The sequence below is a fragment of the Lates calcarifer genome, linkage group LG24 (assembly GCF_001640805.2).
Source record: "Lates calcarifer isolate ASB-BC8 linkage group LG24, TLL_Latcal_v3, whole genome shotgun sequence".
In the NCBI taxonomy this organism is placed as follows: Eukaryota; Metazoa; Chordata; class Actinopteri; family Centropomidae; genus Lates; species Lates calcarifer.
The window spans coordinates 19,482,712-19,509,576 of NC_066856.1; the positions used below are offsets into that span (position 1 = coordinate 19,482,712).

The following is a 26,865-nucleotide window of genomic DNA, read 5'->3' on the forward strand; positions in this document are numbered from 1 at the left end:
TAAAGATGTGTTGAGGATGACTTCTCTTATCTGTGAAGATCTCATTTCCTAGCAGCCAGTAAAAACCTCCACTCTGCAGCTTTCAGCTGTTTTCCTAAAGCTGCTCATTGTTAATGCTACAAATGATGTTTGTGTTGTTTGGGTATAGAACAGGTACAGAGAGGACGGGATGAAGAGCCGCTCTCAGAGTTTGTACAGTCAGCTGCCAGAAACCGCTGAGACCCAGTTCGCTAAAACTGTCTCTGAGCTGCAGAGCGAGGTGAGACCAGACACAGGAGGACTGTTGATACGACATAAAATAATCTGAAGGTCATTTTTTGTGCACAAAATAATCCAGGCTGTTGTTTTCAGATGAAGGTATAAGAAGTCAGGGAGGCAGGAGGCCGGCAGCTGCCTGTACTCTGTGATGGCTGAAACCCTGGAGACTCAACACGCCAAGCAGGCCTCACAGATCCAGAGCCAGGTCACACACACATTCATATTGCTGTACTCTGGAGGAGGACAGTGCGTGTACCAGCACACCTCCACTGCACTCTTCAGGAAGGGAATTATCCAGTATTTTTAGGAATATGCTTCTTTGCTTTCATGTGAATCGACACCACGCTCCTGTCAGTCAGTGAAAACCTCCACCTGTTATTTTTACACTGCTGACTTTATATACCTGCTGATTTTTAACCATTCAAATTTAGCTCGGTTGTTAATTAGACATTTGACTTTAACAGAAAAGGTCAAAAAAGAAAGGAGAAGATCTTGATTTGAAGTTTAATACCAGAGAACTTGAGGAAACATTTTTCCTGGATAGTTTCACTCCTCAGACTGTGTCCCTGCAGGTGAAGTACAAAGAGGACGTGCAGAAGGATTTGTCGTCCGCTCTGTTTTCCAGCCTTCCTCAAACCCTCCAGACGGAGCTGGCCAAGGAGGTGACGGAGCTGCAGAGCCAGGTGACAAACACTGACTCAGCAGGAGCATTAGTCAGCTTAGATCAGAAAGAAGACGCTGGTGTGCAGTGATGAAACATCTGTGAATCCAACCTGTTTCATCCAAAGCTGCAACTCACACAGTCCAACTGTTAATTACAGTTCTGCTTCTTTGTGACCTTTGAGTGTTTCCCTGTGTGTGTGAGCCCATGCTGTCCTCACTGTCGGTCTGCTTGAGCTGTCACAAAGAGTCTCTGCAACAGCTTTCATATCTGAGGAGGAGGAGGAGGAGGAGGAGGAGGAGGGAAATCCAAAAATAAAATGTTACTCAGGCCATAATCATGGCTGAACACTGATGTATCTGAGGCTGCTGTCTCATCCTTCAGCTTTTATTGTCACTTAAAGAAAGGATCAAACTGAAGTCATTTATTTACACCTTCACAGCTGCTCCTCTTCAGGCCTGTGTCATGGTTGGTTTGTTTGTCTTGTGCTGCAGGTGAAATATAAAGAGGGCTGTAAGAAGGAGGCGGCGTCCTCCCTCTATCGCCTCCTCCCCGAGACGCCAGAGATGCATTTTGCCAAACAGATGTCAGAGATCCAGAGCGAGGTTCAGCTTTTCTCTGATCGCTCTCTGAAAGCTTTCTCTCTCCTTTCTCTCAGCGCTGTGTTTTTAAAGTGTTTGGTCATTTGTTCTTCTCTTAAGGCAAAGTATAAGAAGGATAAAGAGGATCTGCCCGTCACGCTGCACTCTCTGCTGCCTGAGACTCTGCAGACTCAGTTTGTTAAAGAGATGGCTGAGACACACAGCGAGGTGGGAAACTCTCTGTGTTTACTGATGCAGCTAAAAGATTCTGAAGCTGTCAGCAATAAATAAAATGGAGGAAAATTTACCTCAAAATAAGCAAAATGATCTGTTTTGAAAAGTGAGATTTTCATGTTCCGCTGCAACAATTTAGCTTATTTTAGGTCTGTTTTCCCTGCGAGCAGTGTTTTTGCAGAGCGGTTGGTGAAGTTATGAAGCTGTTTGGAGAAGCTGCTGCATCACAATCTTCACCCAGCTGCAACAAACAGAAACAGAATGTAAATGCACTGCTGTTGAAATGACCCTGAGGTGTGTTGGACGGCTCAGAGATAAGGAGGTCTGGATTTAACTCAGACTTCATCCAGACCTCTTTGTTCTCAGCTAATAAACATGGACAGCACACAAACAGAAACCAGAAAACAACAAACCAGCTCCAACATTTATTTATCCCAAATATTAATGTGTGACCGTATGTGGGGTCAACAGGACCTGAAGCTGAATTCCCATTGGTTGACGGCTGATAAAGCCGCTCGGGTGATGTCACAGAATGGTTGCTATACCAACACCCAATGGGATGTAAGCCTGATAACAGTGAGGGTGGTTGTGTAGAGAGCAGTGACATGTATTGTGTGTGTCTTCCAGGTGAAGTATAAACAGGCGGGGAAGCAGCAGGCGGCGTCTCTTTACTCCAAACTGCCTGAAACTCTGGAGACCAAACACGCCAAGGAAGTGACTGAGCTGCAGAGTGAAGTGAGTCTATACGTTTGTTTTGTCTACTAGCCTCACGCGTGCTTTATTATAATGCATCAGCTCTTCATTGAAATGCTCACATGTCCTGCTCTTTGCAAGAAAACAAGACAGACTCACTCTAAGGTTGCTTCAAGTTTTGTTTTACCCAAATTATATCAGATTTCATTCACAACACTCCAGTCTGAAATGTCTTCCCACTGTAAGAAGTGTCCTAAAATACATGAGTAAATGTGTAAAACTAAGACTGATGAACGTTCACTGACTCTCTACGTTCACTTTGCTGCTTTGATTCTGACAGAAAAAGTACAAAGATGAAGGGAGGAAGGAGATGACGTCGTCTCTGTACTCTCAGCTCCCTGAAACTGCAGAGACCCAGTTCGCCCGGGAGATGACTGAGATCCAGAGTGAGGTGCAGTTCTTCAAAACTCTTTCGTTTCCTTATCTTCTACTTTCAGTTTTGTCATTTAGGAACTTTGCTTGTTGTGTCTTTGTTTCTACGTCTTGTTGTCTTGTCGCCTCTAGAACAAGTATAAAGAAAGTGGGAAGAGGAGTCAGACTGTCTGTGTTTACTCCCAGCTGCCAGAGACCAACGAAATCCAGTTCGCCAAAGCTGTTTCTGAAATACAAAGCGAGGTATGTTGAGACACAGGTTCATTGGAAAGGTGTGAAAAGGACGGGAGTACCTCTGCTCTCCTTCTCATCAGGTTTGTCTTGTGTTCTAGACCAAATATAAAGAAGCAGGGAAGAAGGAAGTGTCCAGCTGTCTGTACTCCAAGCTGCCTGAGACTCTGGACACTCTGCACGCTAAAGAGGTGTCCCAGCTGCAGAGTCAGGTACCGTACAGATATCAGCCATGCTGATCAACAAAGCCTGAGTCTGAGAGTTTCCATCTTTTCGTAGGTGAAGTATAAACAGGAGAGTAAGAAGGAGGCCAGAGGCTCTCTGTATCATCAGCTGCCTGAGACCACAGAGACACAGCAGGCTAAAGAGCTGAGAGATCTTTACAGTGAGGTGAGAACCACACAGACAGACACCTTTAAATATCACTGCTGGGCTTTGGTAGACTGAGCTGTGTGTGTTGTGTCTCAGGTGAAGTACAAAGAGGAGGGTAAGAAGGAGATCAGTAAGAACCTGTACTCGCTCCTCCCCGAGACGCCAGAGACACAGTTTGCCAAGCAGATGTCAGAGATACAGAGCGAGGTGAGGACCCTGAACGCCTCACAGAGATACCGGCTGATCATGAAAAATGAATCATTTTCAGTGTGTTTTCATGTGTTGTAAATAAAAGAATCTTCTTCTTTTGTTTCAAGGCAACATACAAGAAGGATAAAGAGGATCTGCCCGTCACGCTGTACTCTCTGCTGCCTGAGACTCTGCAGACTCAGTTTGTTAAAGAGATGGCTGAGACACACAGCGAGGTGGGACACCTGTACTGTTACTGATCTCATCACCATGAACACCTGCAGGTTGTTTCTACAGGTTGTTCTTCTGCTACTCGACATGTTTCCTGGTTTGATGATGATTGGTTGTTTCAGGGAATCAAACAGACAGCATCTTTGGCGTCAGACAGTGTAGAGAGACGGACTGACACACTGTTGGTTTGGTGTGTTCTGAAGTGGGAGAAGTGTGTGTGCTCCGTCTCAGCAGGCACTCCATGTTAACACATTCCAGATAAACTGGCTACTGTCTATTCTGGTCTTGTTATCTGAAGCACAGTCAAAGCTGCTGGATGCCTCCCTCCCTCCCTCTCTCCCTCCCTCCCTCTCTTCTTCTTCTTCTGCTGCAAAAACAAACAAAGTGTTTTTATTCTCGATGTTTCATCTGTTCTCTGAGTCAAATGAGAATTGTCTCAGCTTTGATCTACACACAGCATCAGTCTTTGGTTTTTAGTTCTAAAAACAGTGTGTGCTTTTCCTGCAGGTGAAGTATAAGGAAGCAGGAAGGAAGGAGGCCAGCAGCGCTCTGTACCACCGTCTGCCTGAGACTCTGGAGACGCAGCGTGTTAGAGAGGTCACTGAGCTCCAGAGCGAGGTGCACACATCTATTATTCACAGTCACTGATGCACATTTCATGACCTTTAATATTTGAGCATCAAAACATTTAAGAGTGATTCCTCCTCTTGGTTTCTAATTTAATATTTACTATTATTTCACATCAAATCTGCTCAGCTCTCTGCAGCACACACAGTCATCAGGCGTGTTTAAGTGTATTTCTCGTGTGAGTCATGGTGACAAAGCTCTCGTCTGTGCTCCACACTCGCTCTCAGCCACTCGGGCCAACATTACTCTTCAGAAAATGAAGCTGAAGGATTAGAAAACTGCCAAAAACTAAATGAAGCCGGTGTCTGAATCCGTCGTTCTGCTCCTCCTGCTGCTGTTTCCCTCAGAACAAGTACAAGGAGAGCGGGAAGAAGTCGATGTCGTCCAGTTTGTACGCTCAGCTGCCGCAGACGGCCGAGACGCAGCTCGCTGCCAAGATGTCGGAGCTGCACAGTGAGGTAAACACACACACGGATACTGACAGGAGGACACTGTCGCCCTTATTCTCCTGATGTCTGCCTCAGTGTTTTCAGCCTCTCTGTCTTTTCCAGAGTAAATATAAAGAGGACGGGATGAAGAGCCTGTCTCAGAGTTTCTACTCTCAGCTGCCAGAGACCGCCGAGACTCAGTTCGCCAGAGCTGTGTCTGAGCTGCAGAGTGAGGTGAGGAAGTAGAAAGTATTCCCATGCATGAGACCTTCAGGTAACACAGGAAAGCAAGAGGAGGTGTGACCTGTTGTTGTGAGTCGTGAGCTGAAACAGCAGCTGACAGTCCTCGTTTCCTTTAGGCCAAGTACAAGGAGGCGAGCAGGAAGGAGACGACCAGCTGTCTGTACCACCAGCTACCTGAGACACTGGACACTCAACATGCTAAAGAGGCAACTGAGCTGCAGAGTCAGGTGCACACATACTCACACATGTTCAGATGGTTCATAGAAGCTCCAGAGTCAGCAGCTGAGCAGCTCACTTTATTTCTGCGTCCCTGTCAAACTGCTGACTACAGAGTGTTGCGTGTTGGTATTGGATATTCCCACAAGCACTTGAATGCACCAACATGAAAGAGATTATTTTGTCTTCAAGTCATTTTGGACTCGTACTCCCAGCTGTCTGGGGACTGGATCAAAGTCATGATGGAGGATTTTAGGAGAATCATCCTGAGGTCAGCCCAGACTGACAGACCAGATCTTTCCTGTCCCCTCCAGGTGAAGTACAGGGAGGGTAAGAAAGAGCTGAGCACCAACCTGTACTGTCTGCTGCCTGAGACCGAGGAAATGAAGTTAGCTAAAGCCGCCATGGAGCTTCAGAGTGAGGTGGGTGGTTCTCCACATGTTCCAGTTATAATTCTTAGTATTCCCTGCAGGAGAGAGACTACTAATCTCCCCTTTATTCCAGAACAAATACAAGCAGAAAGGCAGGCAGGAGATCAGCAGCAGTGTTTTCCACCAGATGCCAGAGACCAAAGAGACTGAGTTTGCTAAGCAGATCTCTGAACTTCAGAGTGAGGTGAGTGTGTGTCCCTGTGTGTCACCGTTAAGAGATTATTGAATACAGTGTGAGTGTTTCTGGCTTTGTGCGTGTTGTATTGTTTTCTTAGACAAAGTATAAGAAGGATAAAGAGGATCTGCCCGTCACGCTGTACTCTCTGCTGCCTGAGACTCTGCAGACTCAGTTTGTTAAAGAGATGGCTGAGACACACAGCGAGGTAAATAGATAACTCAAAGAATAACTGGTGTATTTGAACCTTCCTACATGACGTCCAGGAACCTGTCTTCACTGTCTCTGCATTCAGTCTTAATAATGATTGATGTCGTGTTGTTGTTGTTTTCTACGTGCAGAGTAAATATAAGCAGGCTGGGAAGAAGGAGCTGGTTAACAGTCTGTATTCTCTGCTGCCTGAGACCAAAGAAACGCAGCATGCCAAGGAGCAAACGCAGCTGTGCAGCGAGGTACGGAACAACCTGCAGCCACAGTCTGTCAGCTGTCTGATTTCTGATGTTTAACTTCAAAACAACTCTTTCAATATGAGATTCTGATCGTTAGCATGTGGAGAGACGCTGTACTGGGTAAAATAACAGCTGCCAGTGTTTATTTGCTAAACTAAGCTAATACATTATTGATTGTTCTTTAAAAGAAGGGCCATAACTTGGAGGGTGTGTGTGACGTTTCCCTGTAGTAAAGCTGTGTTCTGTGTTGCAGAAAGCGTACAGAGAGGAGGGGAAGAAGGAGGCCGGCTGCAGTCTGTACGCTCAGATGCCCCAGACCATCGAGACGGTCTTCGCTAAAGAGCTGACCAAGACCCAGAGCGACGTGAGTCTGACGTGACCTTGAAATGAAATTCATATTTATAATAACAATGTTCCTTCATCATCGTCTTTAATGGGAACATTTCCAGCTGCTGAATGTGAGGTTTGACGTCATGTGTGATAAAACTGAGTGATTTTTCATCAGCAGGTTTCACAGTAGACTTCTGTGTTGTTTTCAGGAAGTAAAGAGCAGTTTCTTCAGGTTGTAGTTTGGTGTTTATGTGAGTTAAACTCTCTAGACTTTAATCCAGCCTGAAGCTCAGAGAGGAGTTCAGACGGGAGGCACTTAAACAGTGACATCCCACAATCCTCTCAGTTCAACACACACACACACACATGAAGGGAGTGTGTTGAGGTATAGTTTTGTTTGCTGAGGCGTGAACACAGAGAGCAGCTGTGTTGTGCTCCACAGCCTGAGGACACAGACACTGACCTACTGCCTACACACACACACACACACACACACACACACACACACACACACACACACATGTCAAGACAAACGGCAGCGTCAGGTTGAAGCTCGTAAACTGGGACAGACACGTTTCACAGGATTATTGCTAAAAGCCGACACTTCTGCATGAACTCATCTCGACTGAAACTCTGCATCTCAATAACACTGGTGTTTATGAGAGAGACTCTGAACAACCTGCAGCACTAAGAGATGAAGAAGCAGAACCTGGTCTGAGAACATGTCATCAGAAACCAAAACAGGGTCAAAGATATCAGAGTTATCCTTAAAGCAAACATCACCAGGAATCTAAAGAAGCAGCATCGCTTTAAGCCTTAGTTAAGACTAAGTGTTGAGGTTAAATGAAGCAGGTTGTGCGGCTGTAGTCTGATTTAGCCTCTGTCTCTTTTGTAAGGTGAGGGTTATTGTCTGGTGTCAGTCGGCCCCGGGGGGCAGGAAATCTAAGCTGGGGGTAAACTGGGGCACAGGCTGATGCTTTCTGGTTTCACGTCTGTTGACCGAGCAATGGAACGCTAACTGGAGCGTACAACAGAGACTAACGTACACAACAGCAGCCCAGACTGACCCAGTGTCAAAACACTGCAGTGCAGAATATACTGTGTCTTTTAAAACCAGACATTTCATCTCTATACAATCTGTTCCCTGTTGGTTTATTCCTTTTATATATGTAGGAAAAGTTAGTTTTTCCACAGAAGGCAGCAGGTTTGTTCTTAATCTACACTCGGTTTAATATTCATTTCTGCGTCATGCTGCGAATTTCTCATTTTCACAGTTGGAAGCAGCTCGTCTTATTTTTAGGCAAACGAGCGAGTGTGTTTTCAGTCGTTATTCAGCACCAGGCTGAATTAGTCATCAGATATTTTCTCCCACAATCCATCGTGCTCCTTTTTTCCTGTCTGGATTTCTCCTCCTGCATTCCCTCCTCACTGTCTCTGTCCCTGTCCCTGTCTCTGTCTCTGTAGAAGTTTTATAAGGAGCAGTATAATCGGGAGAAGGGGAAGTCCAGCTACACCAACATGAAGACGCTGCCTGAGGTGGAGCACGCCATGGAGGTCAACAAGAACCAGAGCGATGTAAATGCACAAACACGACAACTGAACGCTGCCTCAGCTGTGTGCAGTTACTGATGCAATAATAACTGTCTCCACTGGTCCCAGGTCAGCTACAGGAAAGGCAAAGAAGAGCTCCATCACTACAACACAGTGCCAGACAGACCCGACATCGTCAACGCCACCAACGCTGCGAAACTGGCCAGTGACGTGAGTGTGTGTGTGTGTGTGTGTGTGTGTGTGTGAACGTGTAACCACGTCCCATCCAACAGTCATTTCCATGACAACAGTCCCGTTCACCAGCTGTTCTCTGGAGCCGCTGATTAATTATAGAAAACGCTGTTAACACTCAACTGTCTTTACGCAAGAGTGTGTGTGTGTGTGTGAGTAAAAAAATGACTACAGTATACCTCTTTAATTTTTCAATATTCCAGTGTATGTGTGTGTATATAACCTTGTTGATGTGTGTGTGTTTCCACAGGTGGCCTATAAGAGTAACACTAAGCAGCCTGTTTACAGCGACGGCTCTTTGTTGGCCAGAACTGATATCCAGCACGCCAAGGAGGTTTCAAAGCTGTCCAGCCAGGTAACACACACACACACACACACACACACACACACACACACACACACACAGCCTTCCCAGCATGCACTGGGCAGATGACAGAGGTATATCTATCTATAAACACTGACATGTTTGCCTCTCTCCTGCAGGTGAAGTATAAGGAGAGCTCTGACAGGCTTTTAAAGGGCCAGAGGCCTCGTTACAACCCACTCGACTGTCTCTCCTTCAAACACACACAAGCTGCTGCTGCTCTGGCCAGTCAGGTGAGTGATCACATGACCTGCCTCCGAACATTCTTTGTCCCTATCGATCATTTCCACCCAGAAACAGGTGAAAACAAAGCCCAGGTTCAAGAGTAACAGAGTTATCCTGCTCGAACCGCCGCCGCCATCTTTGTTGTGTACAGTTACCATGGTTACATGTCTGTTGCAAGGTTAGTGGATGAGCGAGTGTTGACTTGTTCACACACAGAGTCCTTGTTTTTGTCTTTTAAATATACTGAGATCTCAGTAATGAGTGTCTCACACAAACAGGGCTCCAGAGTTTCAGTTTGAAGTAATGAGGCAGTTTTCTGTGGTGAAGCAGCTTCACTTTCTAATTAGACCAAAGGCCTCTGTGTGTTTATGCATCATCTGTAATGAACTTTCCACAAAACACGTTTGATTCAACAGAATTTATCAGAATAATCAGGTTTGTTTCTTCAAGTTCACCTGACGACTTTTTTCTTTTCTTTTAAACCACGGAGATAAACGAGAGGAACAAACTCTATCTCTCTGTGTGTGTGTGTGTGTGTGTGTGTCATTCACTTTGACTCACACTCTAAAAATTCAGTCTGTTGTGTGGGCGTAACCATGGCAACCTTTCTGAAGCAAATGGAGGGGGATTGTGGGATGAAAGCTGGAGAGGTTGAAGAGGTTACACACACATATACACACACACACACACACACACACAGACAACAATCCCATGCAAACACACACAGATTCAGATACACACACACACACTGAGCCGTGGTTGAGTTTTAGTCCGGTTGCTGCCCACACAGCCTCAGAAAAGAGCCTCTCCACTTCACAGCGTTACGTAACAGCTTGTGTTGGTCGCTGCCTGGTGTTCAGCAGCGCCGAGCCTTCACTCAGAGCTGCTTCTTAGAAAAGGAGTGATGATAAAGGCAGGTCTGTGAGCGCAGGTCTTTGGTGAAAGTGGCTCAGTCCGGAACTGATTTCTGCATCGAATCAGTGAGAGAGAGCGTGAAAGAGATGTGGATGTGTGTGGAAATTAAAGAGAAAAATTCACCTCGGGCAGCACATGTTCCCTTTAACACACAGCTACTGAGACTGGCTGTAAGATCCTCTGTCATCTACTGACAGAGAGGGAGGAGCGAGCACGAGGCGCTCACCATGGCTGAGCGTGATTGGCTGAGACACCTGTCACTCACATGCACGTGGCTCTTTAATGTTTTGAAGAGGAAACTGTTGAACGTGATGCCTGAAGTTGACCTGGAGTTTAATAATTCCCAGTGTTTCCTGGGAAATCTATGATGTGTCCTTCCTTCATCTGTCCTTCAGGTGAAGTATAAGACCAACCAGAACCAGAGACCAGAAGGATCCTCAGACCTGCCGAACCTCCTGCAGCTGGAGCACGTCCTGCACGCCAGCAAACTGCAGAGCAACGTACGACGATAGATGACAGATAATGTGTCAGTGTCCGTGTATTTTAACACAGAAATACAAATGTGCATGTTTGAGCAGGTGGAGTACAAGAAGAAGTACGAGCAAACGAAAGGCCCACTACCACGTCGCTCTGGACACGGCTGAACAGCTCCACCACAGGGAGAACGCAGTGCTGCACAGCCAGGTTACACACCACCGCTGCTGCCGTTCTCCTGCCTCTTTATGTGTGTTCATCAGTGAATGAATGGATGTGTGTGTTCTGTGGATTCAGGTGAAGTACAGGGAGGAGTATGAGAAGAACAAAGGTCGCTCTCAGATGGAGTTTGGAGAGACGGAGACGTACAGAGTGTCGAAGGAAGCGCAGAAGATGCAGAGCGAGGTAAAGCTCTCTGTTCTGTTCAGGACTTTAAAGCCTCTTAAATAAACCTTTTTTATTTTGTCTTTATTCTCTCTTCTCTCTTCTCTCTCTCTCTCTCTCTCTCTCTGTCTCTCTCTCTCTCAGAGGGAGTATCGGAGGGACTATGAGGAGCAGATGAAGGGGAAAGCCTTGGTGGACGTGGACCAGACGCCTGGATACCTGACAGCACGCCATGCCAGCAGCCTGCTGAGCGAGGTAACACACACACACACACACACACACACACACTCAGATATATGACATTTAAGGCAGTTTGGAATTTCTCTCTCTCTCTCTCTGTAGAAGGAGTACAGGAAAGACCTGGAGCAGGAAGTGAAGGGGCGTGGTTTGTCCGGCATCGGGCTGGAGGAAACACCAGAGCTGCTGAGGGTTAAAAAAGCCAATCAGATACTGAACCAGGTAAAACACACACCACACCCCACACATGGACACACCACAGGTGGTCTGACTCTCACCTGGGTGCTGCTGGTTCTGCAGAAGGAGTACCGCAGGGACCTGGAGACAGAGATTGTGGGCAAAGGCATGGAGCTGAGCGCTGACGTCCTGGACATACAGAGAGCCAAGAGAGCGTCAGAGATCCAGAGCCAGGTCACTGTGTGTGTGTGTGTGTGTGTGTGTGTGTGCAGGTTTTACAGGGGTCAAAGTCGTTGGTTAGGACTGATTCAGGTAGAGACAGACTGAGCTGACGTCAACGTTCAAACACAGGCAGTTTATGTTAAACAAGCAGCGCAGGTGAACACAGGGTCAGTCAGGAAGCGAAGAGAGTCGACCAGGTGAGTTGACTCAGGTGAGCTGCTGGTGATGGAAACAAACGAGCTGAGAGTTTGTGTGTGTGTTTGGATCACAGAGGTCTTACAGGCAGACGGAGCAGCTCCGAGAAAACTCCTACGGGACAGTTACAGACACTCCTGAACTGCTGCATGCATCCTACCTCAGAGACGTCTACAGTCAGGTGTGTGTGCCAAATACAGTCTGTAAACACCAGAGAACTGTTACTGAAAACTTCATTATCCTCTTATTAACTGTTCTCTGCAGAAGAAGTATAAGGACGAGGCCGAGCGGCTGAAGGGCAGTTACAGTCTCGTATCTGAAACCCCAGAGATGGAGAGAGTCAAAGCCAACCAGAGACACATCAGCTCTGTGAGAGCGTCACACCCTCACACCTGAACAACAGCCAGGTTATGAATGATCTGAGTGTTTTAAACAGCTCTCTGCTGCCCTCTAGCTGCGGTACTGCTGGGACTCCAAGCTCATGAGAGGCCTGATGTCCTCAGTCACGGAGACGCCGGAGATCGTCCTCGCCAGAGAGAACGCCAAGAGGATCAGTGATGTAAGGAAAGACAAAGCAGCGGTCACATGATGTGGTGAAAGCTGTGGTCGGCAGGTGGTTCCTCAGTGTTGACCTCCGCTCTGTTCAGGTCCAGTACAGAGAGGAAGTGGGTCGTGGCACCGCCGTCATGGACACACCTGAGATGGAGCGAGTCCGACGCAACCAGGAGAACATCAGCTCGGTGAGGAGACACACACACACACCTTCATACACGATTACACACACACTAACAAAGGAAAGGAGGAGGACTGAGGACTGAGGAGGACTGAGGGGGACTGAGGAGGACTGAGGAGGACTGAGGGGAGTGTGTGTTGAGTTTGTGGACCCAGAAGTGAATGAATACACCAACAAATGAGCAGCGAATGTTTTTTGCAGCGTCATTAGGAGCCATTAGCTGACTGTGCAGAACAATCGTCCATTCAGAGAGAACAACAGGACCACACACACACACACACACACACACCAGCTCTGGTGTCATGGTGACCAGACCAGGTCATTATTGGCAGCTTCTCCACCACTCGACCTCTAATGAGCTCATGGCAGCTTTTATTTTTTCACTGCTCTGTGTGTGTGTGTGTGTGTGTGTGTCACAGTTTTTCCCATCATTGAGTGAACACCCAGGACATCCCATAATGCTCTTATCATACATAACACAGTGGTCCCTGTCCGTCCTCCACCAGGTTAAATACAGGCAGAGTGCAGTGAAGGCCACCAGCGTCGGCTCGACCCCGGAGCTGGAGAGAGTCCGACAGAACCAGGAGAACATCAGCTCGGCAAGACACACACACACACACACACACAAGTGAACACACAGGTGCTTACTTCTCCTGGTGACGTCGTATGTGTGTGTGTAAACAGGTGAGGTATCAGCGCGGGCTGCAGGAGGTGAGGGGGCGGAGCTGCACCGAGCTGGACACACCTGAGTACAGGCGCGTCAGGAGGACGCAGGACTCTGTCTCCATGGTAGCGGCCAGGTTGCCGTGGCTCCCACCTGGGCTGTGGGAGGAGCTAACCTGAGTGACGTCACACTGAGACTAACAGCACCGTGCAGCATGGAGGACAGAGCAGAGTGTGTGTGTGTGTGTGTGTGTGTGTGTGTTAGGGTCAGACTCAAACCTGACTCATGTATGATCAGTGTTTGGAGTGTGAGGGGCTCAGGTGTGTTCTTCAGGTGTGTGCTCAGGTAAGAGAGTCAGGTTGGGTTCATGTGTGTGTGAGTGTGAGTGTGTGCAGGTGGGAGTGTGTTAATAATAAAATATTTCAAAAACGTTGCCTGTGTGTGTTTTATTTACTCACTGACCAGATGCACCCCGACTCTGTGTGTGTGTGTGTGTGTGATTTATAACTAATGTGTGTATTAACTCATCACAGTGATATCCACTCTGATGTGTATGTGTGCGCTGGTTTTGCTGCTCAACAGGCCAAGTACCACGAGGACTTTGAGCGGGCGCGCGGCCGAGGCTGTACGCCGGGACTGGACGATCCCAGCATGGAGCGCTACCAGCGAGCCAATCAGATGATGGGAGAGGCGGGCTACAGCAAAGGCATCCACTCCCAGGGGATGGAGATGGACAGACGACCAGGAGGGATCATTGTAGGTCAGTGACGTGACAAACACACCAAACTCTGCTCATGATCCTCGCTGCAGAGGAGGAGACCGCTTCTTCACATCTGCTTTGTTTTGTCCCTGATGTGTAGGTTTTACTCTGAACTCCACACTCCAGCTTCATTTCATTTGTTTTATTCATCGACGTGAACACCAGACATGCTGGGTTATTATTACAGACAGAGTCAGTGTTTTTCCAAATACGTTTTCCTTCCTTTCTGAAGACCTGAAGGTGTGGAGGACAGACCCAGGCTCCATATTTGACTTTGACCCTCTGGAGGACAACATCCAGTCCAAGAGCCTCCGCAGGATGTCTGGTAGTTCACCTGACTCCCCTCTGTCTATGACTTTGCTTTAAACTGTTTCTTTTTAGCTCAGATTTCTAAATCTCCTCCTCTCCTGACTCTCTCTCTGTTTACTGTTGTTATTTCCACCCGGTGCTGCCCCCTGGTGGTGGCTGTGGTCCATTAGAGCGGGCTGACAGCAGACTGAGCGGGCAGCACTCCCAGCAGTCTCTCACCCACAGCCAGGCTCAGTCTGTTAGCTCGCTGACCTCTGACCTCTGGGACCGCAGCAGCGCTGAAACTCCTGGTACATTAAATGAGACAGCAGGCTGAAGGCCTGGACGGACTCTTTGTCCTGTTTCTAATCCACAGATAAAACTGACTCACTCACAGCTTCCTTGCAGGTTTGTGTGTGAAGAGCACTGTGTGTTTAACAGCTTCAATCACATCATTCTCATCCGTTCACAGTGTGGTCAGAGGAGGCTCAGGTTCAAACTACTGTGTGAGACGCAGCAAAGCTGACTGCCTCTCTCTGTCTGTCTGTCTGTCTGTCTGTCTGTCCCAGCTCCCGTCCTTCCAGGAGCGTACCATCAGGGCGTCCAGATGCAGCATCAGCAGCAGTATCACGGTTACATGCACCAAACCAGCATGTCATCTGTCAGATCCGTCACCTCCCCGCCACACTCAGCCACCATGGTACGTGGTATTATTATAGAGTCATATCCCATCACTGTTACACCCTGGTTACTTGTTTACTGCTGCGTTCAGGTGATTATTGATCTGTCGTTTGCAGCGTGTTTACCGGGCGCTGTACGACTACGCAGCTCAGGACCACGACGAGGTCTCGTTCAGGGACGGCGACGTCATCATCAACGCTCAGCCCATCGACGAGGGCTGGATGTACGGCACCGTGCAGAGAACCGGCAAGTCCGGCATGCTGCCGGCAAACTACGTGGAGTGCTGCAACTAAAGGACGGAGGGAGGAGAGGAGAGAGGGAGTGGAGATGGAGGTCAGGCAGGGGTGAAAGTTAGAGGAAAAAAATCAAAAATCAGACGTCACTGATGTTCTCTGCATTTCAAGGTTATTTGGCTGTTTGGTGTTTGTTTCTTCTTCCTGTGGAAAACTCACATACAAAGTGACGTCACGTCCAGATGTTTTCAGCAGCTGTTTGAGAGGAGAGAATCACTCTGAACAGTCAGTATCAACAGATAAAAGACCAGGATGCAGCAACAAGACAAGGTCTCTAACTTGTTACTGAAAGGCATTTTGGGAAACGTAGTCCATCACCAACTAAAGGAGAAGTTGTGTAAATAGATTGACTCAGATATTCTTCAGCACAGAATAACTGCTGGAATACACTGAACATCACAGGCTGATATCAGGTCACAGAAGGTGTGAGGGAGGAGGAGGAAGGAAGCAGGTGGAGGAATAAATCTAGCATGCTGTCCATAAGTTATGTCACATTTTAGGGAATGACAGAGGAGGGATGCATGAAGAAAGGAGGAAGGAACGATTAGAAACATCTGTCACTTCACTGTAGAGGAGGCAAGAAAAGACAGGAGCGTAGACTTCCTCTAAATCCTTCAGTATTAGAACCAGAGGAAGGAAGGAGGGAGGTTTATCCACTGGTTCACATTCAAACTGAATATGAATAAAATCAAAGATAAAGTTCAAACAGGTGGAAGTTCAGTCTGATTATCAGGCTGGGAAGTTTACAAGAACAAGTTTAGTGATGTTTAATGTTTTCTTCTTGTTAACTGAAAATGAACAGATCAGAACCTAACTACACACACCAGAGCACCAAATGTGGATTCATCCGCTGCTGAAAATAGTCCCTAACAAATGCAGGAAATCACTGAGCTTTTATTTCAAAATAAAAATAGATGTCTGTGAAGATTTGAGCCTCAGTAGCAGCAGATCTGGGTTGTTGGTTTTTGTTGACAGAAGGAAACTACAGAATATCACCAGACTTATTCTTTAAGAAAAGGAGCAGAGGAAAGAAACAAGGAAGGAAAAAAGTTTAGATCTGACGTCTGTCTTTAAGAGATGAGTGAGGAACGAGGGATGAACTCGAAGCGATGTCACCAAAGGAAGGAGGGAGGACAGAGGGACGAGTGGAGGAATTAAAGACAGTAACAGGTTTAAAGATCTCTGGAGCTGAATGATTTATTTATGTGTAGTTTAGTTCTGACTTGTGATTTAGTCCTCTCCAGAAAGAGACCGATCACAGGGCACAGCTTCAGTTTAAACAGCAGCACTAACCTCGGTGTTTGTAAAGGAATTAACTAACACACTGTGTCTTTCTGTTTCTCCTATCAAATCATTTCTTTTTCTTCTTATTATTATTGTTATTTTAACTCTAAATAAAGGTTTTCACATCGTGTGCTGTCCAGGTAACTGCAGCGTCGCCTCCACACACACAGTAACAGTTAATGTGGACTGAAACCTGAACAGACTGTTTGATTCACGGCTCCTGTCTGTGCTTTGAAAGCTGTCGTTCACTCTCTGACCTGTGTGTATCCAGTACGTCGTGTTGTTAGAGTTGGTCGTCTCGCTGTGTGGATCGCATCCCGGTCACGTTCTGAATAAAAACTTCACTCGGCCACGAGCTGTCGATTCCAGCTGGAGAGCATTTTGCATTTTGTGTGTATGATTTCATAAATAGATGCAGCAGAATATAATTTACTGAGTATTGGTATGTTAACTGTGTTGGTTTGGGAAGAGGCTTGGTGTTATTTTCTACATTCTCTTGCATTGAGGAGTTTTGGCTGATTTAGTCTGTATGTCATCACAGATTATACTGAGTTTATTTACATTTTATTTCAGATTCTATATCACTCACTCTCAGTTCTGTTCTTTTGCCACATGGTTATTGCAGTGTGTTACATATGGGAGAAATAAAAACCAATGAAACAGAAACATGGTTCTTCTTCAGAGCGATGCTCGTGTTTGAACTGTCTGCACTGTGGCCTCACAGCGAGAAGGTTCTGGGTCAGAACCCGGTTCCACCTGAGCCTCTCTGTGTGGAGTCTGTTTGTTCTCCCTCCTCCAGAGACACACAGGTGAACTGACTGAGCTGTGTGTGTGAGTGGTTGTTTGTCTCTGCGTGTCTCTGTCTGTGATAGACTGGTGATGAACCCGCCCCTCAAAGGCAGCAGGGATCACCTGACCCCCCACCTCCACCTCCACCTCCACCCTGAGACCGTTGAAGGAGAAGCAGTGCTTTCAATCAAGTATTTTCACTTTTGATACTGGGACCATTAAAGTTTTATTGCTGGTATCTGTTGGGAACATGATTCCAGTAAAGTATTAATCACTGAGGACGGAGATCAGACTCCAGCTCTTAGTTGTAGTTTTTGATTTGTATTCATCTCTACAGGTGTTTAAGGGAGGCGGTGTCCTGTGGAGGAATGATTCCCAAAATGATCAGATTCACTGTTAAATATGAACTTTACTGACATTTGATCTGTTTTATACCTTTATTAAATCCAGCAGTGGATTTATGATTAAACCTTTATCTGTGTTATCAAACCATAGAGTTACTCATTAACTAATCAAAATGAACGCCTGAACCGGAGATCAAGGTTCACGATAACAGGGAGGGAGCAGGGAAACATTCACCTCAAAGTGTTCAGACTCCATTTTAACTGCTCAGAGCAGAAGGAGAGAAACTGAAGGCTGAGTCAGGGTGAGTGTTAATACAACATTATTATTATTTTACTGTCAAAGTCTCTGAGTCAGTTTCTCCCTGTGGACTGTAGAGAGAAGAATGAACTCATCATCAGTTTGATTCAGAGTCCTGACTGGTCTGATAATACTCAGTGTTTTTAATGTGACTGGTTTAAAGAAAACAAACAGCTACTGACCAGGTGGAGCTTCATTAGACAACATCGCAACTTCAAGGTCATAGTTGTTGATTTGTATTCAGCTCTACAGGAGTTTAAGAGACTGTGAACGATGAGGATCACTGATAAATATTAACTTTACTGATGTTTTCACTGTTGGATGATGTTTATACCTTTGTTTAATGCAGCAGAAGATTTTGAAGATGAAACACGACTGTAAGGAAAAATAGTTTTATTTAAGTGGAACAAAACCAAACGAATTTTATGTTAATATATCATAAAACCTGTATCTGTGTTATCAAACCAAGAGAGTTACTCATTAACTAATCACAGTGAATACCTGAGCAGGAGATCAGAGTTGATGATAACAGGCAGGGAGCAGTGAAGTTGAAAAGGAGGAGATTAAAACTGTGAGTGTCTCAGTCAGTGTTACTGTTTCCCTCTCAGACTGACTGAAGTCCAGAAGATGAGTGATTGTGTGGAGGAAGAGGAGGACAGAGCAGAGTCTCCAGGATCCAGCTGTCTGTCTATGACGAGTGACTGGTCCAAAGATGAACCTATAGACTTCAGTAATGAACCTGGACCCTCAGACACAGAGTAAGAGAACTACAAACCTGTGAACCTTCAAACTGTCGACTGTAACAGTGTTTAGTGTTGATGTCACAGTCTGTAACAGAAAATAAGTTCTTCCTGCTTCTTCTGCCCTGATTCATGTGATACGAATAAAAACATGTTTGTGTTTGCAGAGGTCAGAAACACAGACTGAGAGCAGAGTCTCCAGGATCCAGCTGTCTGTCTATGAAGAGTGACTGGTCCAAAGAACTTCCTCTAAAGTTCAGTAATGAACCTGGACCCTCAGACACAGAGTAAGAGACTGACTCCACTGTAAATCAGTTTAAAGTTGGTGTATGAACACGAGCCTGATGGTCACTTCCACAGTTAATCCATAGATGGATTCAGACATTTCCATCATCACCTGACTTCATATAAACACCTGTGTCTGCTCCACCTGTCAGTGAACAGAAGGACAGAAACACAGTGTCTCCATGTTGGACCTTCCACTTTAATGATTTACACTTCTCTGTCTTTAAGTTGACGTCACAGTAAAGATCAGTGTTAAAGATGCAGAGAAAGCAGCAGATACAGATTCATATTTATTCAATGAACAAACCCTGAAATATGTTGATGAAAACCAGACAGTTTAAAGAGCATGGAAACAATTAAATTAAAAATGTCTCCACAGAGAGAAGAGGAGGAGGAGGAGTGGTGTTTGTGAGGAGCAGCACCTGTCCTGCTGTTCTTTGTGTCAGGATTCACTAATCAGATTCACTGTTAAATATGAACTTTACTGACATTTGATCTGTTTTATACCTTTATTAATCCAGCAGTGGATTTATGATCAAACCTGTATCTGTGTTATCAAACCAACAGAGTTACTCATTAACTAATCACAGTGAATACCTGAGCAGGAGATCAGAGTTGATGATAACAGGCAGGGAGCAGTGAAGTTGAAAAGGAGGAGATTAAAACTGTGTGAGTGTCTCAGTCAGTGTTACTGTTTCCCTCTCAGACTGACTGAAGTCCAGAAGATGAGTGATTGTGTGGAGGAAGAGGAGGACAGAGCAGAGTCTCCAGGATCCAGCTGTCTGTCTATGACGAGTGACTGGTCCAAAGATGAACCTATAGACTTCAGTAATGAACCTGGACCCTCAGACACAGAGTAAGAGAACTACAAACCTGTGAACCTTCAAACTGTCGACTGTAACAGTGTTTAGTGTTGATGTCACAGTCTGTAACAGAAAATAAGTTCTTCCTGCTTCTTCTGCCCTGATTCATGTGATAAGAATAAAAACATGTTTGTGTTTGCAGAGGTCAGAAACACAGACTGAGAGCAGAGTCTCCAGGATCCAGCTGTCTGTCTATGAAGAGTGACCGGTCCAAAGATCCTCCTCCAGTCTTCAGTAATGAACCTGGACCCTCAGACACAGAGTAAGAGACTGACTCCACTGTAAACTGAACTGAAGATGATTCGGTTGTCTAGTTGTAGGTTCATTTATATATTCATTATAGGTTTATTTATTCAATGAACAAACCCTGAAATATGTTGATGAAAACCAGACAGTTTAAAGAGCATGGAAACAATTAAATTAAAAATGTCTCCACAGAGAGAAGAGGAGGAGGAGTGGTGTTTGTGAGGAGCAGCAGCTGTCCTGCTGTTCTTTGTGTCAGGACGTCCTGAAGGATCCAGTCTCTACCAGCTGTGGACACTGGTTCTGCAGACAGTGCATCACCTCATACTGGGACCAGTCTGGTTCATCAGGAGACTCCTCCTGTCCCCAGTGTGGACAAAGATCCAGACCAGGACCTGGACTGCAGACAGCCAGTCAGACCAGCACTGTACAAAGTAAGACTGGGGATACGTCCATTTCTTGTTGTTACAATACCTAATAATTCTTGACTTACTGAATGGATATCTGTTGTCTTTGAGCAGATCGTGGTCTGCAGGAGGTTTTAGATGAATATCAGATCAGTCTGAGGAGGAGATGTGAACGTGTGACTGAAGGAACTGATGGAACAGGAAGTAGAACCCTCCTCAACAGGATCTACACTGAGCTCTACATCACAGAGGGACAGAGTGAAGAGGTTAATACCCAACATGAGGTGAGGCAGCTGGAGACAGCTTCCAAGAAGAAGACCCTCCATGACGCTCCAATCAGGTGCCAGGACATCTTTAAAGCCTTACCTGACCAACAGAGACACATCAGAGTGGTTCTGACCAACGGCGTCGCTGGTGTTGGAAAAACCTTCTCAGTGCAGAAGTTGACTCTGGACTGGGCAGAGGGCTTGGAAAACCAAGATGTCAGTCTGCTGGTTCTGCTTTCGTTTAGGGAGCTGAACCTGATCAGAGATGAGCAGTACAGTCTTCTCACGCTGCTCCATGTTTTCCATCCAACATTACAGAAGGTCACAGCAGAGAAGCTGGCTGTCTGTAAAGTTCTGTTCATCTTTGACGGCCTGGATGAAAGCAGACTTTCACTGGATTTCAACAACAGGAAGGTTGTGTCTGACGTCACACAGAAGTCATCAGTCAACCAGCTGCTGACAAACCTCATCCAGGGGAATCTGCTTCCCTCGGCTCTGGTCTGGATAACTTCCAGACCTGCAGCGGCCAATCAGATCCCTCCTTCATGTGTTGACAGGGTGACAGAAGTACGAGGCTTCACTGACCCACAGAAGGAGGAGTACTTCAGGAGGAGATCCAGTGATGAAGAGCTGTCCAACAGAACCATCTCACACATCAAGACCTCCAGGAGCCTCCACATCATGTGTGGAGTCCCAGTCTTCTGCTGGATCACTGCTACAGTTCTGGAGCACATGTTGACTACAGAGCAGAGAGGAGAGCTGCCCAAGACCATGACTGACCTGTTCTCACACTTCCTGCTGGTTCAGACAAAGAGGAAGAAGAACAAGTACCATGAGGGACATGAGACGAGTCCACAGGAGCTGACGGAGGCTGACAGGGAAGTTCTTCTGAAGCTGGGGAGGCTGGCGTTTGAACAACTGGAGAAAGGAAACATCATGTTCTACCAAGAAGACCTGGAGCAGTGTGGTCTTGATGTGACAGAGGCCTTGGTGTACTCAGGAGTTTGTACAGAGATCTTCAAAAGAGAGAGTGTGATCTTCCAGAAAACAGTCTACTGCTTTGTTCATCTGAGCGTTCAGGAGTTTCTGGCTGCAGTCTACATCTTCCACTGTTATGAGAAGAGGAAAAAACTGACAAAGATACTGAAGGACTTCCTGGGAGAAGATCACAGTGAACCATCCCTGGATGTCTTCCTGAGGAGAGCCATGGAGAAATCCCTTCAAAGTAAAAATGGCCACCTGGACCTGTTTGTTCGCTTCCTTCATGGCCTCTCTCTGGAGTCCAACCAGAGACTCTTAGGAGGTCTGCTGGGTCAGACAGAGAACAGTCCAGAAATCATCCAGAGAGCCATCAACAACCTGAAGGAGATGAACAGAGATGAAATCTCTCCTGACAGAAGCATCAACATCTTCCACTGTCTGATGGAGATGAACGACCACTCAGTTCATCAGGAGATCCAAGAGTTCCTGAAGTCAGAGAACAGATCAAAGAAGAAACTCTCTGAGATCCAGTGCTCAGCTCTGGCCTACATGCTGCAGATGTCAGAGGAGGTTCTGGATGAGTTGGACCTGAAGAAGTACAACACATCAATGGAGGGACGACAGAGACTGATCCCAGCTGTGAGGAACTGCAGGAAGGCTCGGTGAGTCCAGACATGATCATTAACATCATCAGTCAGTGGAGATTAGTAGTTTAGTTCTTCAGATACAGATATACACAGAGTTAAACTGTTCTCCTTGTTCTTAGTTTTACAGTGCATAAATATCAGATAAGTTATTGCTGTACAGTGTACTGTTTATTTGTAATGATTTGTTAGATTCTGTATTTATTTGTTAAACTTCTATTTATCACCTTTTGGTTTCAGTCAAACCTGATAAAACAAATTAAAGGTGAACTCCACTGATCTTCCACCTCAGTGTGTTTCCAGGTGTTGGGGAGTTCGACTGTAACTGAGAAAACAGTAGTATTAAGTCTTTAGTGTCTCCAGTCTTTAGTGATTTTTCATAGCTGAAGCAAAATAAATGTTTTATAAAACATCACCAATGGAATGACATAAACACAGTTTGTGGTTTAGATTGTTTTTACAGGACTACTATGACTGAAGACAGACCTGTAGATTTCTATCATAGTAAACAAAGAAGGTAACTTCACTTGGCAGAGCATTTTAAATCATGCATCAATCCCACTGTGCTTGCAAACTTTTGTTTTCAGGTCTTAGAGTTAGCTGTGTCTAGAAAAACTCACAAACTTTTTAAGGATAAATATCACAATACAGTGCGAATGACACAACACTTAAGTTGTGTGTTACATTAGCTGCAGTGAAGCTAACATGCAGAACAGAAGATTTGGTTTCTCAGCGCAGCACAGTAGCTGCAGACAGTGATACTCACAACTCTCCTTGTCTAACTAACATTACACCACAAACAAACAGGACAGACAACATTGTCCTGCTGTTTCTGTCACAGCCTTTCTTTCTTATTTATTTTCCTCTGTTTATCTGACATTACCCAGTCTCTGCTCTGTAGCGTTAGCATAGACTTGAATTCTCCCATTGCCGCCTTTATAACCTTTCACCTCATGTGCACAACCACTAACGCCGTGATTGGCTGGAATGGATCACACCGATCCACTTCATAAATCACTTCAAATTTATTCAAATGCTGAACCCAGGACTATGAGATATTATTACTGAATTTGAATAAAGGTCCATTGCCATTTTACTTTCCATTGGAAAGTAAAAACATCTGGAGGACATTATTAAGTCTAAATGTGACGCCACTTTCCCTTCTTTCATCTGTCAGATTAAAACAAACAAAGATTCTCATGAAAACTCTGCAGGTCTGAGAGAGAGAGATGAGAATTATTGTCTCATGTCAAACACAATAAGATGAACTGAACCACAGATGTTCATCACATTATAACATGTTTTATCATCAGATGTATTGAGTTTATTTTCATAACAAACTGATTTTATTGTAACAGGTTTGATATTTTCTCTGATCACAGACTCGCTGATTGTGGACTCTCAGAGACTCACTGTGAAGTCGTGGCCTCAGCTCTGAAGTCCAACCCCTCCCATCTGACTGAACTGGACCTGAGTGGAAACAAGCTGCAGGATTCAGGAGTGAAGATCCTGTCTGATGGACTAAAGAGTCCAAACTGTAAACTGGAGACTCTGAGGTCAGTTCACTGACTGAGGTCAGCAGCAGGTTCTGAATCAGTGTTGACATGAACAGGTGTCTGAATGTTGAGCTGACATTTGGATGATGTCTGTAGAAGGCTGACATGATGATGATCCACAATAACAGAAGGACAAAGTCACTCTACTCATTTTAGACTAAACATCATTGATCAGGACAGATCTGATTGATTATCAATGATTTGATCAACATCTTTTATTCTTTATTCAGGTTGGTTGACTGCAGTTTGTCAGAGATCAGCTGTTCTTCTCTGGCCTCAGCTCTGAAGTTCAACCCCTCCCATCTGAGAGATCTGATCCTGAGTCGTAACGACCTGAAGGATTCAGGAGTGAAGGAGCTGTGTGGTTTTCTGCAGAGTCCAGACTGTAGACTGGAGACTCTGAGGTCAGTAGTTTGATCAGTATTGTCCTAAACACAGTTAGTATCAGAGCAAAGATCCAGTGTTTCCTGTAAAGCTGTGACTGTGTTCACTCCAATCTGTTAACATGAGAGCTGAAAGGAAGCTGGCTCCGCTCCACAGCTGCTCCACTGCTGCTCTGAACAGGACTGAAGTCCCTGCTGCTCTTTATACTGGATGTGCTGCATCACTGACTGACTGATGAAGAGTCTCTGTAAACACTGATCCACCTCCTCTCTGCTCTGACTCTCTCTCTGCAGGTGGAGGTGATGATCTTCCTAAAGGTGAGAGTGAAGAGGATGTTGTGCTGCAGTCTGAACTGATCTGAGAACAGCTCCACTGTCAGACACAGAGTCCAGTCCACCATCATCCCTGTGTGTTCCTCTGGATCTGACAGAGGATCATCAGTGTATCTGGACTCTGCTGCTGCTCTGTCCTTCTACACAGGGAGGATCAGAGGAAAATCCACAGGTGTCCTCAGAGCAGGAAACCCTTCACACTGAGACCTGTGCTGGTGAAAAACACCCTGTTAACAGATTTAGAGGAAAGAAAGAAAAGCAGCAGTGACTGAAACACAGAACTGATCTGAACTGTTCAGTAATCTCACACAGTTCTACTCTATCAGTAATAAATGTAAAGAATATGATTTTACAGTATGAAAGTTTGAAAGTCGTTTGTTATTTGTAGAAGTTGGTTTTTCTGACACAATAATGAATCAATGTCTTTAAACAGAATCAATGTTTAACCCTTTAATGCATGAGTGAACTCTGAAGCACTCTCACAGACCTTAACCAGCACTTAGAAAAGAATGAAACCAAATATTCAAATCATCTTGTTTGGAACCTTTTTAGAGCGTATTATTAAAAATATCAAACACACTAAAAAAGTTGTTGTCTTTTCTGAAATGTTCCAATGATGTGTGGATGTGAGGAAAGTGTGTGTGTTGTAAATCCCTGAATGTTTCTCAGTGTAGACTGTTACTTCATGTTTCTACTGTTTTCTAGCACACAGTGTCTGTGAGCTCTTCTGACTTCCCCCAGCTGGAAACTTGGTGTGGAAAACTCCTTGTTGATCAGTAGCAGCAGGGTGGAGGTAGCTGAGGTAGCTGTGTGAGATTCCCTCCCTCCCACAAAAAGTGAATTCTTCAGCTTGATGTTGATGTGCAGAGCTGCTGTCATCAAAAGCCTCCAGTCTCAAAGAAGATGCTGCTCTGCTCTGAAGCTGACACCCAGGTGCTGCACCTTCATGTTACTGAGACGACACGTTATTACAGAGTCATTACAAGGTGAGTGAGAGTCTGTTTGATATGTTAGAAACACAGGAGAAACCAGGAGCCATCAATCAGTCCAACATGAGATCAATGATTAAACAAGCTGTTGTTACAGGTGATAGTTTACTGAGTGTCTGTGTTGTGCTGCCCCCAAGTGGCCAAAAATAATACAGGTTTAAAGCTGTTTTCCTTATTGTGGAGTATACAGTTCCAGTTTCATGTTGTTTCTTAGTTCCTGGGTTTTTATCTCAGCAGTCTGTGTTTTCATGGATGAATAAACTGAACCTTGCTAAGTTTTCGTTGTTAGCAAAGAAATGTAACGTTAGCGTTAACGGTCACTTTGGAGCTGGTTTTTATTTTCCCTCTTTGTTGTTGGACTTTTCTGTCTGTCAGCTCTTCCGTTGGTTTATTGAAGTTTCAGTGAAGTGAAGGAATAATATGTGTTAGACTATAAGTTTAGACTTGTCTTGGTTCAGTCTGAAGCTACATTATCGTCCAGTCCAGTATTTTTCTACTAACGGTCACTGCCGAAGTCCCAGCGAAGGTCCAATGTAAGTGTATTGAGCAGGATGTGGGACTCTCTCTCTCTCTCTCTCTCTCTCTCTCTCTCTCTCTCTCTCTCTCTCTCTCACACACACACACACACAACATAAACAAGAACAGAAAGTGAAAGTGTTCAGACTCCATTTTACCTGCTCAGAGCAGAAGGAGAGAAACTGAAGGCTGAGTCAGGGTGAGTGTTAATACAACATTATTATTATTTTACTGTCAAAGTCTCTGAGTCAGTTTCTCCCTGTGGACTGTAGAGAGAAGAAGAGACAGAGTGAACTTCTGTCTGAACAAAGACACAGAGAAAAGGAGGAGATAATATCGTGTCCGTGTAGGGCTGCATAATTAATCCTGATCACGCTTTTGGTTTCCCACGATTAAATGAACGTGGTCGTTTGTGATATTGACGTTTTAAAACATCGAATCAAGCGTTTCTTGAACTAACAGTTAGCGCACCCTGCAGCGGCAGCTCAGATCAGCAGAGTACCAGCACAGGGCAGGTGTCTGTTCAACCTGTTGAACCACCAGGATGACTGGATGAAGGCCAAGAGGAATAAAAACATGAATAAAACATGTTACCTTTACAGCCAACCCAAGGAAACTGACCAGGTGGTGAACTGCCTGCTTTTATTTTACTGTAAACTCTCTGTACACTGTGTGTGTGTTACTTCCTGTTCTCTCAGTCCTGTGTGTGATTCTTGTGTGTGTGAGTCTCAGTCAGTGTTACTGTTTCCCTCTCAGACTGACTGAAGTC

General features: G+C 45.4%; 2 protein-coding genes and 1 long non-coding RNA gene across 52 annotated transcripts in view; 2 read left to right on the forward strand and 1 right to left on the reverse strand.

Moving 5' to 3' along the window:
* Positions 1 to 336: 336 nt before the first annotated feature.
* On the forward strand, positions 337 to 17,125 carry LOC108884990 (nebulette). Its single transcript, XM_051066937.1, is given in 39 exon segments — positions 337 to 463; positions 831 to 941; positions 1,414 to 1,728; positions 2,362 to 2,469; positions 2,768 to 2,878; positions 2,992 to 3,102; positions 3,192 to 3,302; positions 3,370 to 3,480; positions 3,559 to 3,669; positions 3,780 to 3,887; positions 4,390 to 4,500; positions 4,857 to 4,967; positions 5,061 to 5,171; positions 5,297 to 5,407; positions 5,711 to 5,818; positions 5,901 to 6,011; positions 6,103 to 6,210; positions 6,344 to 6,454; positions 6,705 to 6,815; positions 8,246 to 8,356; positions 8,441 to 8,542; positions 8,814 to 8,918; positions 9,047 to 9,160; positions 10,463 to 10,567; positions 10,646 to 10,681; positions 10,683 to 10,751; positions 10,839 to 10,946; positions 11,070 to 11,180; positions 11,268 to 11,384; positions 11,463 to 11,573; positions 11,833 to 11,937; positions 12,021 to 12,125; positions 12,211 to 12,315; positions 12,404 to 12,496; positions 12,996 to 13,088; positions 13,174 to 13,322; positions 13,687 to 13,913; positions 14,771 to 14,901; positions 14,999 to 17,125. Coding segments are annotated over 39 exon segments (4,521 nt in total). The 5' UTR covers positions 337 to 406; the 3' UTR covers positions 15,176 to 17,125.
* Positions 17,126 to 17,779: 654 nt separating this feature from the next.
* Positions 17,780 to 26,865, forward strand: part of LOC108884988 (NACHT, LRR and PYD domains-containing protein 12) — a 78,145-nt gene continuing 69,059 nt past the window's right edge. For 23 of the 50 annotated variants that reach the window (XM_051066955.1, XM_051066954.1, XM_051066960.1 and 20 more), the window contains exons 1-9: positions 17,782 to 17,894; positions 18,499 to 18,648; positions 18,798 to 18,917; positions 19,622 to 19,771; positions 19,921 to 20,040; positions 20,217 to 20,455; positions 20,543 to 22,337; positions 23,702 to 23,875; positions 24,106 to 24,279. In XM_051066955.1, coding sequence (XP_050922912.1) covers positions 18,518 to 18,648; positions 18,798 to 18,917; positions 19,622 to 19,771; positions 19,921 to 20,040; positions 20,217 to 20,455; positions 20,543 to 22,337; positions 23,702 to 23,875; positions 24,106 to 24,279 — 2,903 coding nt within the window. In that variant the 5' untranslated portion in view covers positions 17,782 to 17,894; positions 18,499 to 18,517. Of the gene's footprint in view, positions 17,895 to 18,498; positions 18,649 to 18,797; positions 18,918 to 19,621; positions 19,772 to 19,920; positions 20,041 to 20,216; positions 20,456 to 20,542; positions 22,338 to 23,701; positions 23,876 to 24,105; positions 24,280 to 26,865 lie in introns of all 50 variants that reach the window. The other 27 variants (XR_007809437.1, XM_051067001.1, XM_051066999.1 and 24 more) reach the window with 13 other exon arrangements.
* Positions 24,805 to 26,793, reverse strand: LOC127139267 (uncharacterized). Its single transcript, XR_007809439.1, has 2 exons — positions 26,691 to 26,793; positions 24,805 to 25,543 (listed from the first exon to the last, which is right to left on the reverse strand). It is a non-coding gene; the product is annotated as an uncharacterized LOC127139267 (long non-coding RNA).